The 17,800-nt window shown below is 44.4% G+C and overlaps 1 protein-coding gene across 1 annotated transcript in view; it reads left to right on the top strand.

The window, feature by feature from the left end:
• The window catches only part of ENTREP1 (endosomal transmembrane epsin interactor 1), a 63,818-nt gene that overhangs the window by 38,198 nt on the left and 7,820 nt on the right, over positions 1 to 17,800 (top strand). The window contains exons 3-8 of the mRNA XM_025423360.3: positions 841 to 951; positions 9,330 to 9,458; positions 11,267 to 11,374; positions 11,463 to 11,596; positions 16,613 to 16,742; positions 16,912 to 16,990. Of these exons, the coding sequence (XP_025279145.2) occupies positions 841 to 951; positions 9,330 to 9,458; positions 11,267 to 11,374; positions 11,463 to 11,596; positions 16,613 to 16,742; positions 16,912 to 16,990 (691 nt within the window). The remainder of the gene's footprint in view (positions 1 to 840; positions 952 to 9,329; positions 9,459 to 11,266; positions 11,375 to 11,462; positions 11,597 to 16,612; positions 16,743 to 16,911; positions 16,991 to 17,800) is intronic.

Genomic DNA, 17,800 nt, shown 5'->3' with positions numbered 1-17,800 from the left:
ACACTTTCAAGCTTCTTGGAATACCAGCAACAAAGAATCAGCTTTCCAAACTAGAATTCATATGTGAAGTCACTTAACAGCCAACTCTGGCATTAGCTACCCTAACTGATGCTTAGTTCTAACGTTGATCGTCATTAGCTCCAATCTTTTATATTTGCAATAAGATTTGGTTTTGATAATAAATATAGTTCTCAAGTGGAAAAGCCTCAGTAGTGTCTAATTTGCAGTAAGTAGTCTGCCACCCTGATTGATTTCTGTCAATTCTGAATTATCTAGCATAACATTTGGAACATTTAACTTTAGAGAAAGTATATTTAAGATCACTGTGGACTTATTTTTTAGCACCTACACTGTTTGGAACTGAGAAAAGACTTACTTTTGTTTTTACTTGTATATGGAGACTTCTGGCCAGTAAGGGCTCTGAGCACTTTGACTTTCCTGGGTTCCACGTACATGCTAAAATTCTCCATTTGTCTACTTACCACTCATCCTGCAAAACTCTGAATAAATAGTGATGACGTAAGGAGGAATTGGCTATGGCTTAATGCAATGAACAGATCGGAGCTGAGGGAGTCAGAGCTTCTTTATATGCAAAGAGAGGAAGAACTAGGAACTTGAAATTACTGAGTGTAAGACTTGAGAGGCAGTGGTATTCCTCAACAAAATTGAAAAATTCTAAAACATGAACAAAAAGTTCATACATTAAAACATAGTTTCGACTTCTTAAAAAAAAAAGCATGTCTGCTAGGAAGAGAATATGAATTATTTTTTAACTCAGACAAAACTATCTCTGAATTTAGCTATTGTCTTTTCTAATGGCCTCTTTTCCTGCCGCTTCAGATGAACCTCTTCGTGCTGCTATCCGTGGTGTGTGTCCTCTTAAATCTAGCTGGATTTATCCTCGGCTGCCAGGGGGCCCAGTTTGTGTCCAGCGTGCCCAGGTGTGATCTGGTAAGTCATCCTAAAACACCACTGTGTGCTTGCACCCACCCTGGCCTGTATGGCTTTCCTGGAGGTGCCAGCGTGTGCCCAGCAACCCCCTAAAGTGAAATCTAAAGTCAGTCAGCGGAAATGAGAACACAAAACAAAGGCTTGCCTGCTAATTGTTTTACTCAGGTCATCAGTTATTTTTTCCAAACAGAGGCCAGAGAGCAGAGCCCCAGAACCGCAGTGAGATACCAGGTCGTTAGTTAGTGAAATGGTCAGTTGTCCACAAGCAATATCTCTCTGTTCTCATCCCAAGAGGGGAAATGGAGATTGTCAGAATACAGGTCAGCAGCCCTTTATCTGAAACCTTTGGAGGTCGGCTATGTTTCAGCATTTCAGACTCTTTCGGGTTTTGAGAAGATAATCCTGATGCATCCACTCTTTACTCTGTAGCACTCCATTGGACTCCGGGACAGCCAGGGTGTAATAAAAACTTGGTTTCAGGGCTTTTTGGACTTCAGAACTGTGGATAAGAGGTTGTGGGCCTGCATAACCTCCCAATTTTTTCTTTTAGTTTTTAATTACGGTAAAATGCATGTAGCATAAAATGTACCATCTTCACTGTTTTTAAGTTAAGTTCAGTAGCTGAAGTACATTCACATTGTTGTGCAACCAATCTCCAGAACATTTTTCTTGTTGCAAAACTGAAACTCTGTACATATTTACTCCCCCACCCTCCTGGCCCTTCCCCTGCCCTTCCCACTGGGCCTTGCCTCTGGCAACCACTCTTCTTCTTCTCTGACTCTTGAGAATGCAACTACTCCAGGTGCCTGATATAAGTGGAATCCTACAGCATGTATTTTTTTTTTAAGATTTTATGTATTTATTTGAGAGAGAGAGAGAGAGAGAGAGAGAACGTGCACATGCACAAGTTGGGGAGGGAGAGCCCAATGCGGGGCTCAATCCCAGGACCCTGAGATCATGACCTGAGCCAAAGTCAGATGCTTAACTGACTGAGCCACCCAGGCACCCCAGCATGTATCTTTTTGTGACTGGCTTATTTCACTTAGCCTAATGCCTTCCACATGTCCACATGCGGCAGCATGTGTCAGAATTTCTTAACCTTTTAAGGCTTGAATAATATTCCATTGCACACATATACTGTACATTTTTTTTAACCACGAATATGGTGAAGTGCCATAAAAATAGGCATGCAGATATCTCTTTAAGACCTTGCTTTCCATTCTTTTGGGCGTACACCCAACTGCTGGCCATCTTTGAACTTTCTAAAAGGACTTCTTGAGGATCCCTGGGTGGCTCAGCAGTTTGGCGCCTGCCTTTGGCCCAGGGCGCGATCCTGGAGTCCCGGGATCGAGTCCCACATCGGGTTCCTCGCATGGAGCCTGCTTCTCCCTCTGCCTCTCTCTCTGTGTTTCTATGAATGAATAAATAAAATCTTTTTAAAAAAATAAAATAAAAGGACTTCTCAGTGACAAATACCTCCCTGTGGCACGAAGCAAAAGAAATGGATTCTTGAGAAGTTGTAGTCAATCTTATCTATTTGGAACTTGGTGACAAGGCATTGTTACCCCTTGGAAAGCAGGAGGGTGCAAGTGGAGGTGGTGCTGCATTTCTTAAAATGCTTTAAGCCCTGGCCTTCCCCAGTAGGAGAATTCTTCAGGGACTCACCACAAACCTGTTGCTCTTTCTTTTTCTTTTCTTTTTCTTAAGATTTTAAAAATTTATTTATTCATAAGAGACACAGAGAGGGAGAGGGAGAGACATAGGCAGAGGGAGAAGCAGGCTCCCTGCAGGAGCCGAGATCATGACCAGAGCCAAAGGCAGATGCTCGACCACTGAGCCACCCAGGTGCTCCCTGTTGCTCTTTCTTAACACTCCTTTACAAAGTTTTCTGATTTTGTCACCCCTTTGCTTAATAACCTTACATGATGGGATCCTAGGCTCACAGCCTTTTCTGGTTTTTAAGGTTCTCTGAAATTCCCCCTTGTCTTCCCCACTCCTGGAGGAAGCTCATGCTCCCTATCATTGCTTCAAAGCCTGCCTGGCATCGCCCTACTTTTATACTTTTAACAACACCATCTCTCCCCCTAAATTCCCTATCCCTCATTCCTTGTTCCTCCAAGTGATAACAGTCCTGTACAGCTGCATTCAGAGATTATCTCCTTCAGAAAACAGTCCCTGAGCCCCCTGTGGAAAGATGATTTTCCACAATGTCCTCTACGTACATCTCTCAGGCATTTATCCTTTTCATTTTTTGGGCTAGAGACCTCCATACACCTATCTTCTCTGTTCTTCTGAGCTGGTATCCCCCCAAGGGCAGTGTCTGCTTCTCTGTTATTTTGAAAGTTCCTAATGGCCCCCTGCATTGCCTCCCACCCCTTAACATACAGAGTTCCCAGAAAAAGAAATGTTGAACCAAGTTTGGTTTTCCAGTTACTAATCACACAGCAAACTAGAAGGGGCAAAGAGAACAGGCACAGGCTGGAAGTGAGAAGTCACAGTATATTGGAAGATGGTTTGGCAAAATTGTAGTATCTCTATGTCCAGACACTGATTAGAGGCTGCTGAGAGTAGAAAGGCAAAGTAAGACCTCTTTCTGGACCTGGAAGTTTATCACGTGCAAGAGGAACGAGATAAGTACAGCAGATGCTTCGGTAACGTCTGTGGATGGAATGAATACGTGCCCAACCATAAGTAGATCCACTGGGTTTGGTCGTCAGAGTAAGACACAATGCTCGGGTCATGCACAAGAAGAAGAGCTTATATCTGGGGGAAGATAAGGAGAGGTTACCTGGAATGTAGGTATTTGAATAAATACCTTGAATGATGAATAAATGAGGGGAGTAGTAGAGCCAAGACAGGACAGGACTCAGGTCACAGTGATGGGGAATTAGTCCTGGTGGCTTTGGAAAAAGCAGAAGCCAGATTGCAATGGATCAAGGGTATCTTTAATGGACTTTTCTGAGAAATTCTATGGTTCTCTACCCTGGGTGTCTATTAGACTCACCTGGGGAAACTTTGCCAAGAACACCCAAATTGGGGTCCCAGAGAGTCCCAGAGATTCTCAAATGGCCTGGAGAGGGGGCCTAGACGTCCGTATGTTTTTATATTTTTAAGTGTATTTTTAATTAAATCTTTTTTTTCCCACCACAAAACCAACTCCATGATTGTTTCTGATTATAAAACTGTAAATTTTGAACAAGTCATAAAAGTATAGGACAAGACAAAAAAATCATTTGAAATCCACTCTTCTGGGTAAGCATGGTTAACCATTTGACAGATTTTTGGGGCACCTCTTTATGGATAAAAACACATAATTTCCATCACTGGGACCATATCATAATTGCTATTTTTTATTAGGAAGGCTATTTGACAAGTGAAAGTTTTTGGGGAAGGGGAAACTTTCCTCATTCCCTCCCCACCATGCCAGTCACCCCAAATCTCTGCTAACAAGCTCCATGTGTTCACACTTATATTATCTTACATAAATGTGTAGGAGGTGAACCTAATCATGATTTATTTTCCAGAAGTGGGACTTTTATATCTATTGCCCTACATACTGTTTTTCCTACTTACAGGTCTAACATTCTTGTTTTGAACAGGTTAGTTCTCCATTACCTTATTATCTGGGGTGGTTTGGGTTTGGACCGCTGAAAACCATGTAGCCACGCATACCATCCTGCATATCTCCCAGGGCGCTTTTCCCTAGGTGGAGGAAGCTCCCAGGTCAGAGATCATTCCTGGTGGGAAGGTGTATTTTTTCTTCTGTTTGTCTCATTTTTTAAAAATTACACACATTCAAACCTTTGGTGTTTGAATGTGTGTTTTTTTTAAAGATGTTATTTATTTATTCATGAGAGACAGAGCCAGAGACATAGGCAGAGGAAAAGGCTCCCCATGGGGAGCCTGATGTAAGACTTGATCCCAGGACCCCGGGATCCAAAAACAAAAAGGATAAATGCCTGAGAGATGTACGTAGAGGACATTGTGGAAAATCATCTTTCCACAGGGGGCTCAGGGACTGTTTTCTGAAGGAGATAATCTCTGAATGCAGCTGTACAGGACTGTTATCACTTGGAGGAACAAGGAATGAGGGATAGGGAATTTAGGGGGAGAGATGGTGTTGTTAAAAGTATAAAAGTAGGGCGATGCTAGGCAGGCTTTGAAGCAATGATAGGGAGCATGAGCTTCCTCCAGGAGTGGGGAAGACAAGGGGGAATTTCAGAGAACCTTAAAAACCAGAAAAGGCTGTGAGCCTAGGATCCTATCATGTAAGGTTATTAAGCAAAGGGGTGACAAAATCAGAAAACTTTGTAAAGGAGTGTTAAGAAAGAGCAACAGGGAGCACCTGGGTGGCTCAGTGGTTGAGCATTTTTAAAAATGGTGGTAAAATTTACGATGAAATGCACAGATCTTAAGTGTGCAGTTCACTGAGTTTTGACTAATGTATACCTTCATCCTGATAAATGTATACACTCATGTGTACACCCCAAACAAGATCTAGACCATTAGTTTTGCCCATCCTTGGATTTCACCCAAATGGAGTCAAAGGGTATGTACCTTTTTGTCTCTGTCTTATTTTGCTCAGGATAACATTTTTGAGATTCATGTATAATTTTATGTTGTATCAGCTGCTTGCTTTTTTTTTTTTTCACATCAGTATTTCATTGCATAAAAATATCACTGTTTAATCCACTCTCCTGTTGATGGACATTTCCATTGTTTCCAGTTCGGGGGTATTATGAACAGAACCCTTGTAAACATTTTTGTATAGTTGTGGTTTTTCTTGTGGGCCCATTATCATTTCTCTTGAGTAAATAAGCGGGTGTGGTGTTTGCTCGGTCATGTGGTAAATGTATGTCTGTCTAACTTCATAAGAAACTGCTAACCAGTTTCCCAATGTGGGTGGGGAATAAGTATTTTTAATTTAAAATATATGGCCGGTTCCCTTATTAAAGGGTTCAACTTACATTGGTATTGGTGATGCTCCTCCAGCAGCAAGCCTTTCCTCCCTGACATTTGTCATTCTGATGGGGCCAGTGTGAGAGCTCATCGTTATAGTTCCCTTGTCGCCAGAGATGGTGTCCTTGTTTTTAAAAAGCTTCCTTTAAGTTTCTTTTTCTTTTTTAAGGATTTTACTTATTAATGAGAGGTATATAGAGAGAGGCAGAGTGAGAAGCAGACTCCCTGCAGGGAGCCTGACGTGGGACTCGATCCCAGGACCCCGGGAATACCCCCTGAAGCAAAGGCAGACTTCCACCACTGAGCCACCCAGGCATCCCTTCCTTGAAGATTCTAATGAGCAGTCAGAGTGGAGAACCACAATAGTGGTGATAAGGAGAGGGAGGGGAGGGTCTAGTGGTGTCAGGAAATAGTATCAAGGTTGAAGGGTGGATGGTTTTCATGTAGAGCCTTGTACAGGGTTGTCTGTGGATGGTTAAAGAGATCGAAGAGAAGTTGGAATAGCTTTGCAGAAACATTGGGGCAGAGCCTGGATTAAGAAGGGAGGTGAAGGGTCAGGAGCAGAAAGAACAAGAAATATAAAATGCCCCATTGCCTGGCACCATTTTGTACAGAGCCTCAGGGCTGCTATGTCAGCTGGGCTCAGCCAAATATTCATTTTTATTTGGATAATGATTAAACTTTCCAAAAGCCTTGTGTAAAGAGATTAACCTTCACCTATCTGGAAAATTGTTCCATCCGGACCAGCTCACCATGGCCTCCCCTGCCCCCCTCCCCCACCCCTTCCCAGAAGTTCTGGAGAGCCAAGGGTTCCATATACATTGAAGTCTGTCTATGCATAAACAATGCTGCTGCTGTGTGTGCAGCCCACACAGGCCTGTTTTTTCCCTCCATGGAAGCCTTGGACCAAGAGTGGACTCCAGTGGGATGGGGAGTACCTTGTAAGATGACACAGAGTATTACCTGGGGGGAAGCAGAATCATTAGGTAAGGTTTGGAAGCTTACCTAGGTACAAGAAATAGAAACCAGCGCTGCATGGTGTTGAGAAAAGTGAGCATGGTTGGTGTTTGGGAGGGCAAGGGTCTTGTGTACATGAGCCAACTGTAGCAACTCTATGGCTGCTTATCTGTAACTACTAAATAGTTGTCTTATTATTACATTCTCAGCTGGACTTTAAAGGAAGAAGCCCATTGGGAGTAACACTGGCTGAATTTAGCCCGGTGTAAGGACTCTTAGTAATTAATGGAAGAGGGGCTAAGAGAAAGGCAGTGATCCCCGAGAGGAAGTAAGATCCCTCCTGCCCAGACGCTGCCTAGAGAAATCCTGCCTGAATGGCCACAGTAGTTTTCCCCTTAGAAGGTAAAAATCTAGTGTAGATATTAGCAGCAGGATGTACCTTCAAAAAAATGTGAGATGATGGAAGAAAAAGTCAAACACAGCCTTTTGCTTTTGCATGTGTCTGGGGGTTGGATTGTGGAACTAGGTGTGGGGACACTGTTGAGATAAGGGTCTCTGTGGGCAAACCAGGAAAGGACAGAAACCAAGTGGAAATGAATGGATAGAGATGGAGTCCCTCGAGGTAACTCTGGTTGTTGTGATTCTTTGTATCAGAGGCAGAATTAATATCAAAATCTAGGCATCGGTGTTTGATATCATAATGCATCCCTTTCAGTGTGGTTTAGGGACACAGAGTACAAAATGTTATAGGATCCATGGAGTTTTGGAAGTGGCAAAACAAATCCATGTGGAAAAAAATCAAAACAGCATTTGCCTGTAAGAGGGGTAGGGGCAGGGATTGATGGGGAAGGGCATGATGGACTTTTCTGTGGTGACACTGTGTTCTGTATGTTCATAAGGGCTTGGGGTGCACAGGGGTATGCGTTGCTTAAAATTCTGCAAATGGTGTGCTTAAGACTTGTGTATGTGATTTTTTTTTGTGTGTGTGTATGTAAGTTTCACATCCAAAGAAAGAGAAAACCAAACCAAAAAAAAAAAAAAGTGTCCTCTTTAGTAGAAATTTTTCCCTTTGCTTCCTAATCAACTTTTATTACAAGGAACTATGTTTTCTCCAGATTTGGAAAAATACCATAAGCTTGTTACTAGGGGGTAGGTAGAGGGTAGGTTTGGTTAGAAGGTAAAAATCTTAATTCAATAAGAAAAAAAGACTCTTTTTTGCTTAAGTAACTCAAACATTGTAGATGTTCAGTTATTCTTAAAAGATTCCTGAAGAATTTTGCAACTAGTGACGTCAAAGCCGCCTAATTAATTTAACAAGGATGAAAGAGGCATGGTTTTTTTTTCTTTAGCCAAAAGTTTGAATAGCCAACTCCAATAGCTCAAGAGGCAGAGCAAATAAAAATGAACCTCTGCTCCCACATTATGGGTCTTAATTAGCCAAGACCAGGTATTGCCTATTTTCATACCTTGATTCAAGGGAAACTGAAAAGTGGCCAAAAGTTTGCAAAAACATTTCAGTACAAATACAAGATTACTCATCACCAATGTTATCACTTCAAATCACATTGGAGATGTCAGCTGAGAAATCTCTTTAAGCCTGCATAGTTTAGGGCTACTGTTTGCTAGGTACACCCTGGGGTTCTCAGAGACATATGGCAGCTTGAACTTCCTTGTCCTCTTGGAGTTAGGTAGGGCCATAAGATTAGCTTTGGCAATGAAATGTGATCTAAAATGATGAGTGTCACTTTCAAGAGGAAGATTGATTGATTAGAATATTTTATTTATTTGAGAGAGAGAGAGAGCAGGGGGAGCTGCAGAGGGAGAGAGAGAAGCAGGCACCCGCTGAGCAGGAAGCCTGATGCAGAGCTTGATCCCAGAACCCCAGGATCATGACCTGAGCCGAAAGCAGACACTTAAAGATTTAAGCTAGAGTTATGAGATTTAATAAGTAAAAACACAAGGTATCCAATTAAATCTGAATTTCAAATAAACAGCTAATTGTTTTTTTTTTTTTTTGTGGTTTTACTACAAAACATATCTCATGCAATAATTTAGGACACGATTATACTAAAAAATGATGTTATTTATCTGGACTCAAATTTACCAGGTGTCTTATACTTTATCTGGCAAGCCCACTTTAAGCTCCAGTGTGCATTTTATCACATGCTCTCCACCTCTCTGGCACCATGGTCCATCAATACTGAGCCGGTAGGTGCTTCATCAACCTGGGTCCTTCATGAACTATGATGAGCAGAGCTCCCGGCTGACCTGCAGCAGGCCTTAGCAGATTCTAGAAATAACCTTGTTGTTATAACAGCACACCTGAGCTGATCCTGGCAGATAGAGACACCACCCGGCATGGAACCCTGCTGTATCTCATCCTGTATGGTGGGTGCTCCAATGTGTATCCTGTGTATTTATTCTTCATAACTAAGTTCTGGTTCTGCCTTTTCCCCCTTAAGGTGGACCTGGGAGAAGGCAAGATTTGCTTCTGTTGTGAAGAATTTCAACCAGCCAAATGCACAGACAAAGAAAATGCCTTGAAACTCTTTCCCGTCCAGCCTTGTAGTGCTGTTCACCTTCTACTTAAGGTACTTCGAATGGATTCCACCCCTGTCAGTAACTACATGCTAGAGCCCTCAAAGAAGGGAAAGTTAGTGGAAATATTTCCACTTGGTTACCTCGTTCAAACAAGTGGGCTGCTGAAAGCAGATAGGAGCTAACTGTCATTGGTGACCCAGAGACAGAATGACTTCAGGAGGAAGCACAGATTACTGTGTGTCCTCCTAAATGACGAACGGATGGCTTTCTTTGTGTTCAAGAATTATAAGATAGCAAAAAATGTAAAGGAGTCTAAGTATATACATATGCACGTGTGTGTAAATATTTTTATATAATGTATATTCACATACACACACACACACAGTGTAGCTACACATATATGATGCAGCTTTTAGCAAAACCTTCACTTTGTTTTTTGAAGTTGGCTTCATACCCACATAAGACTTGAACTCACAACCCTGAGATTAACAGTTGCATGCTCTACTGACTAAGCCAGCCGGGCAACCTTGCTCTGAGCAAAACCTTTAAACTGCATGCCCATTTGTCCTTGTTCTGCTGCTCCTTTGTTGGCTTCAGTGATTCCCCAGGGCTGTTAGGTGCTGCCGAGCCAGGACACAGAGGCTTAGGAGAGATACCCGTTAGTAAATCCCAGGGAAATTCATGCACTTTTTTTTTTTAAGATTTTATTTGTTTATTCATGAGAGACACACAGAGGCAGAAACACAGGCAGAGGGAGAAGCAGGCTCCCTGCGGGAAGCCCGATGGGATATGCGATCCCAGGATCCCAGGATCATGACCTGAGCCAAAGGCAGATGCTCAACCACTGAGCCACCCAGGAGTCCTGCAATTCATGCACCTTACCTCTCATTTCATAGGCAGCACTATAACAAGCGGGGGATTAAAAATAAATGATACCAGTTGCAGAGAAGTACAAAATTACCCTTTATTAGGGTATTGGATAAAAGTTGAGTGCTGACTTAGGGCTCCTTAGCCCAGTGAGTGACAAGATCAGTTGGTGAACCCTGAGGTATTAGCTTTTGGATAATCCCTCGCTTGAAGGCTTTCTTCAGATCTTTGTTTTGGGTTTGTGTTTTGTTTGAAGGAGAAATCTCTTGGCTGCCAGCTCTCTGAATTGTGTAGAATGTAAAAGTAGCCTTCTATCTTTGGCTTCTGGATTTCTGGTAGTTGAGTCACCCCCAAACTTTCTGAGCCAAGACCCCCCTTGGGGAAAGCCTCACTAAGGAGCCAGGACTAAGGAGCAACAGAAACTGTTGGAATTGTCTTGACTGCTATTTTGAGACGTGGTTTTAGAGAAGAGACACCCTCTTTACGCCCTGGCTGGCCTGCCCCCTGCACTGTCGTCGTTCAGTGCCCAGGGCAGCTCTGCCAGTCACTCCCGAAATAGAATCAGTGGCCAAAGATAGAACAGTTCGCAGTCCTGGTGGGGAGGAGGCTGCAGGAGGGGGAGGCTGGGGATCGGTGTCATTGGAGACACCAACTTCAGAAGAGACACTCCTGGAAGGAACGCTTCCAGACAATATTCTGATGCCTGAAAAAAGAAAAATTGTAATGTTGGCGCTTTCTGGGACAGGAAGCTTCCAAGATAAGCTCTTAAAATGAGGAAGCATACCTTCCTGCATGAGAGTCATATTAATAACCAGCAATTATCTGGCACTTACCATGAGCCAAACATCAAAGTCCTTGGCGTGCATGTCCCCATAAAAATTGCCTTCTTGGGACATTATTATTATTATTATTATTATTTAAAAAGTTCTTCTGTTGCCTTCTGGTCATCAGCTTTGAAGTACTCAGCGGTGTTCCTGTTTCCTTGTTCTAGAAAGTCCTTTTCGCCCTGTGTGCCTTGAATGCCCTGACCACCACTGTCTGCTTGGTGGCAGCTGCCCTTCGTTACCTCCAGATATTTGCAGCCAGAAGATCCTGCATCGTAAGTCTATACGAGGTGGCACCTTGACCGTGTTCCATTGGGCCTTTGTCTCGAAGGCTGTTGACTAACAGAGGTGCTGTTTAATTAGGATGAGTCCCAAATTTCTGCCGAGGAAGTGGAAGAACACGGACGGCTCCCTGACCCTGACGACTTTGTGCCACCGGCGCCCCCGCCTTCCTATTTCGCCACATTTTACTCCTGCACGCCCCGGATGAACCGCAGGTAGCCTTCTCAAGAGCTCCCATCCCCAAGCTGTCTGTGAGGTGCCCTTGGTTCTGAAGATGGAAAGGTTTCCAGGACTCACAGCATGAGCCCAATTCTCCCCCAAATCTAGACAGATTGTGTCATTTTTCTGGATTTTCTTTTTTTTTCTTTAACTTTTTAAAAAATAAGATTTCATTAATTTATTCCTGAGAGACACAGAGAGAGAGGCAGAGACTCAGGCAGAGGGAGAACCAGGATCCCTGTGGGGAGCCTGATGTGGGACTTGATCCCAGGATCCCGGGATCACAACCTGACCAAAGGCAGACAGACGCTCAACCACTGAGCCACCCAGGTGCCCTTTTCAGGGTTCTCTACCCCACCTCCCCAACCCTGCTCTTTTTTCTGCTAAACTGCATGAAACCAAAGAAAGTCCCACCCTGACCTGAGGATACCCTTTTTCAATTAGCTTCCCAGGAAAACTGATACCCAGTGAGACAGCCACCTGTATGGTGACTTGATTGAGAGCTGCTGTTGCCCTGGAAACACGCTCAGGCCTAATCGATGTTCATTATAACACCCTCAGCAGGTTCCCAAATCATGACATTCTTCCCAGCCATTAAAAAAGATTAATTATTCATGACTTCTCCCTGGTCTAGAAAAAAGTAGACATCAGGCTTATTTCCTTTTTCAGATTCTAGCTCAAAATTTATCATTTGTTTCTTAAATCTCAGAAATCACTATCTGCAGAAAGAAATGCTGTGTGTGTTCATCTGATAGTTATAGACTTCTAGAATTGTACCTCTCTAAAGAAAGACTTTGCTTATTCATTCAACAAACATTTAGTCAGTCCTCTGCTGTGTACTAGTCACCGTGATGGGTTGTTGACATTCCAGGTGACTTAGACTGTCCTCCTTCCCCTCTCAGGATGCTCACAGTCTAGATTATTACAAATGAGTGTTGCAAGGATCAAAATAGTTCTCAGAAGAGAGATCTTGAGTGCACAGAGGAGGACCACCTAACCCATGATGGTGAATGGGCTGCGGAGAGCTTGAAGGAAGAGTCAGCCAGTCAGGGTTGGCTTCGTGGGGGAAGTGATCTTAAGCTGAATGTTAAGGAGAAGCAAATTATATTTCACTTTCCAAAAGAAAATCTCTGGGTTCTGTAAGAAAGGCTAGTGTCTTTAGCTTGATATTCAGAGAGCCAAGAATTTCTACTTTTAATCCCCAGGGTATACATGGAGAGTTGTCAAACACATGTGGTGCCAGGCTTGGGATTTTTGGGAATCCACTTGCCAATGCTCAGGGTGGCCCCGTGTGACCTTGAAACAGGTCACCAGTGGGAGCTACCACCCAGACCCTGTTAGCGTTCTTTTCCATGGGTTATCTTCCTGACTTGTGGCTCAGAGTCATAGCTACACCCCACCTCCACGCTCTCTCCACCTCACCCAGGGGGACCTAGAGATGGCCAAAGAGCTGGAGGCGCTGGCTGCTGGGTGGGGGTGGCGATGGGGATGTGGAGGTAGGGGAGTGGGGGGTGGGGGGAGAGGGTTGGGGGGTCGGTTGGACACAATTCAGCCTCCCTATTGTTCAGGGGGCAGTGTCCTGGAATTTCCAAGCTTCGGGGACTAGGATGACTTTCCTTGTCTATTAGAAAATAAGCCAAGAATTAACAGGAGCCAGAGAGACATATTCTTGGTGCACCAAAGACGCACCTGCTCATACCTTAGCCTGGTCTCAGGCTGTGTGCAGAGGGACACATAGGAAGGCAGAAAAAAAAAAAAAAAAAGCCGGTTATTTCATAGCTGGGAAGAGAAATGTCCTCTTCGAGAAGAATTAATTGGCTCTCTGAGATTGTAGGTGAGCCCTTGGTTGACCTAAGAGGAGGCAACAGACAGATTTAATTTCCTGCAGTGGCAGAAAGGGTAAGTGACTCATGGGTGTGTAGGAGTCGTGCTGTTGGGCAGTGTGTCCTGCAGGCCGCCCTGCCCCCGCCTTCCCCTCTCTCTTCCCTTTCTCTTCTCGGCTTCTCCACAGTAATGCTGATCAGTGTGGGTATTTCCACTCTTTGGCCTGTGGGTGCATCCCTGGATTCGTCCCTCTGAGTCCTGAGACTGCCCCTCGCCAAAGGCAGACAAGCTTCTTTCTCACCAAGGGCTTTACCATTCAGAACTTTCCAGAAGGAACATGGGGGAGGATGTTAAAGTAATACATCCTTGTGAGAAAGAAGACACTGCTAGGTGTAAAGTATATACCTGGAGGCCTAGATCTTATCTCCAGTGGGCAAATAGCCTCATTTTCTGAAATTCTCCCAGTATCAGATGGCTGGCCACTTTCTCTGTTAAAATGGTACATTTATTTACCTTTAGATACATATTGTATCAAAGGTATTTTTACATTTGACCGACTTTGCTAGGTTCTTACGTATCCACTAGCTCTTTGTGGATATAGACACTAGCTCTTTGTTTTTTTTTTTTTTTTTTTAGATTTTATTTATTTATTCATGATAGTCACACAGAGAGAGAGACAGAGAGGCAGAGACACAGGCAGAGGGAGAAGCAGGCCCCACGCAGGGAGCCCGACGCGGGACTCGATCCCGGGTCCCCAGGATCGCGCCCCGGGCCAAAGGCAGGCGCCAAACCGCTGCGCCACCCAGGGATCCCAACACTAGCTCTTTGACCCTGATTGGTGATTCTTTCTTGTAAGCAGGCAGGCAAGAATCATAAGGAATGCTTTCTTTAATATTTCCATGACTGGTTATGTGAAGAGTTTTCCCACTATGGGAGCTCCCCACTTCCTGCAAGGTACTATGACCTCTCAGAGAGGTTTATTTATTTAACTTCTATAAATACAGCTGCTTCGTGCATTGGTACCTCCTTGAGAAAGGACTTCTCAAATTACTGTCATAAACAGAAACCTGATTGCAGTGAAGGTTTCTGTCCAAAGATGGGTTTCTGCCTCGTGACTTGATTTGTGGGGACAGCCAGGACTGTACACTCCTCCTCCATGACCCCAGGGGAGCCTTCCCCTCAACCCCCATCCTCAGAAATTGGTTGGAGCCTCTGGCCTATTCTGTGTCTGTGGACCTGGTTGTACCATGGGGACATAACGTGTTACAGAAAACGGAAGATTATGGAAAACTGAACCTGGGCATTTATTTCTTGGTGATGGACATAACAATCTCATTCCTTTTCCTAACAAAGTTCAAAACCCAAACTCAAGTGAAGCCAAGCTATGTGGGTGGGTGACTCTGTACCCTGTGCCCCCAGAGCCCGGTAACCCCAACACCTTCCCAGGACACAAGGGAAGACCACTCTTTGTTTGTTTTAGTTGCTGTATCCACCTCATGTGAGTTCTCAAAGCTGAGTGGTCAGCTTCAGCAGAACACATTTTGTGTGTACTTGTTTGGGTTTCCTGTCCATCCTCAGTACTCATGAGCATGAACTGCTGATGGTTTCCTGGAGAGTTTGGTGTGAACTTGAAAGAGCCCAGGCTCTGAGTCTCTTCTGGGATGATTCTGGGTGGGAGGGCTCCTACTATTTCTGAGGCCCAGCTTCCTTCCTCATTCACCTGTGGTGTCCCATGGCCGCTTAGCTGATTTTTTAAGAGAGAAAAATCTCTTTTTATCTGCGGGGAGCAGAATTTCTAGAGGTAAGGCCAGGGTCTCCCATAGTTTGCAGACTTCCCCAGGTGATTCTGCCCCCTAGCTAGGGTTGAGGGGCCGTAAAGGATCAGGAAAAAACCTGCCAGGACATAGCACACCTGTTCCCTGCTCCCCACAGATCCCTGTGTACCCAAAAGATGTGAAATAAGAACTGCCTAATAGGGAGGGTACTTTCCTTTTCTTTTCTAGAAGCATCTTCTGTAACACGGAGGCTTTCTTGGTCATTATAGTGACCACCATAGGAAGCCATTCATTTGTGGTCCTTTTAGAGAAAATGTGCCCTCCTCTCCCCTACAGTGTTCCTTCTTAAAGGGATTCCATGGTCGTTTAAGATCTAAAGTGGACGGTGGTTCCTCTGACCTCCTGGCCCCAAGCAAGCCTCTCTTCTCTGTGAACATACAGGTGGCCATTGAGGGGGGGAATATCAAAGACCACCAGAGCTAACAAATGAACTAGCAAAGCTGAGGGTATTCACTTCCCTGGGGAGAACACAGCAGTGGAGGAACACGGGGAGTTGGCTGAAGGGGAAAGCAAAGGGATTTGGGAGTGCTGGAGAGATGGCTCAGGGGGTTATGCTAATTCGGGATTGAAGACTAGCCCTTTGGAGAGGACAGAAGGAGTCCCTAGTGCTCACTGGTTTTACTTTTAGGAAAAAAAGAACATCGCATCGTTTTCAACTTTGTTTCCTCTGCCGGTTGCATTTTTGTAAAAGGGCAGAGGAATAAAATGAAACCACTGTGAATCCACAGAGCGCCTTTCTGAAAAAAGCAGCCCTTGCATGCGGCTGGCCCAGAATCCTTCACCTGGCTCCTTCAGCTTATGCCCTTTTTCATATTTCAAGAACAGACATTAAACTTTTGCTCGTATCTCTTATTTTCATTCTCTGATATTCCACGGCCTGAGTACAGGTTTCCTGGTCTTCCCTGTATTTTTTTTTTTAAAGATTTTATTTATTTATTCATGAGAGACACACAGAAACAGAGGCAGAGACACAGGCAGAGGGAGAGGCAGGCTCCATGCAGGGAGTCCGATGTGGGACTCGATTCCACGACCCTGGGATCACAACCTGAGCCAAAGGCAGACACTCAACCACTGAGCCACCCAGGTGCACTAGAAGAGTGGATTCAAAAGAAATGATGGCATTGCACTTTATACATTCTCGCTTTCCTAAGAAACTGAAGGCTTTGATTATTAATAATCCATCTGCTTGGATTATTCCTCTGCTCCTGGGTCAGGAGACTGTCAGGAGGGGTGAAGGGTCTCCCCCACTGTCAGTGGGTAACCTTGCGGAGGCAGAGGCCATCACAAGGAAGCAAGAACCATCAGACCCACAGTCTGTAGGATGTGCTTCCTCATGCCAAGATGCTTTTCTAGGATGCTCGGCAGTGATGTCATTCCACTCCCACACATCTATGGAGCACGAATCAAAGGTGTGGAAGTGTTCTGTCCCCTGGACCCCCCGCCTCCTTACGAAGCTGTGGTGAGCCAGACAGACCAGGAACAGGTACGGGCCGTAGTTCTTCTTTGGCTTACTGACTGCTGTTAGAAAAAGCAGCACGGCCTACAGAGAGCAGTGGGAGTCTGGGTCCTGAGCATGCTTTTACGTTGAGTGGAGTCCAGGTCGGGGATGAGTTGAAGATCAAAAAATAACCCTCTTTTCTCCTGTGATGTAGGGATCTTCACTCCATATGCCAGAAGGATCAGAAGGTGCCATGAGCCCCTTGGAACCGATCTGCGTGCCAGTGATGCAAGGTAATAAACACATGATTGCTGCCCAAACTCAGGATTCACTTGAGGAAAACATCATGAAATAATGACTTATATGATATATTGTTGGAGGTCAGATAACTTGGAGCCAGTGGTTCAGATTACATTCTTCTCTCCAGGTGTAAAAATACTGTCAGCCATTGACAATTTAGAGATAATAACGTGAGCAGAAATAAAGATAGCCTCAGAATCTTTGCTGAGTAACCAGACTCTTCTCAGGGACCTGGGAAATGGATTACAGAGTTTAATTTGGCCTTCCTGTGTTTTCTCACCTAAGATCTTCTTTCTTCTGTTAAAATAAGATGGGCTATTTTAAAGGGAAAAAGGAGGGAACCCTGGGTGGTGCAGCGGTTTAGCACCTGCCTTTGGCCCAGGACGCGATCCTGGAGACCCGGGATCGAATCCTGCGTCGGGCTCCTGGTGTGTGGAGCCTGCTTCTCCCTCTGCCTATGTCTCTGCCTCTCTCTCTCTCTGTGTGACTATCATAAATAAATAAAAATTAAAAAAAAATAAAGGGGAAAAGGAGTTTTTTTTATTGTAAGGTGATTTGCTGTGAGATTGTGCCGTCATTGATAACCTCGGGTCCAGGCCATGCTGCCTTCACGGGTAGTGAATGCTGGTTTTCCGTCCTGCTTCAAAAAATGAGAGTCAGTTTACAGTTATCCCTGTCACTTAAGGGAACATTATTACAGCATTCTGTCTTTGGAGAGGTTTTAAATGGCCTGGAAAACTGTCCACCAGCACAAAATGGCAGTGGTGATAAATAATGGATCAACGCTCTAGCTATTTTTGATG

The sequence above is a fragment of the Canis lupus genome, chromosome 1, assembly GCF_003254725.2.
Source record: "Canis lupus dingo isolate Sandy chromosome 1, ASM325472v2, whole genome shotgun sequence".
Taxonomy (NCBI): Eukaryota; Metazoa; Chordata; class Mammalia; order Carnivora; family Canidae; genus Canis; species Canis lupus.
The sequence above is the reverse complement of the archived record's forward strand: the minus strand, read 5'-3'. Positions and strand labels throughout refer to the sequence as shown.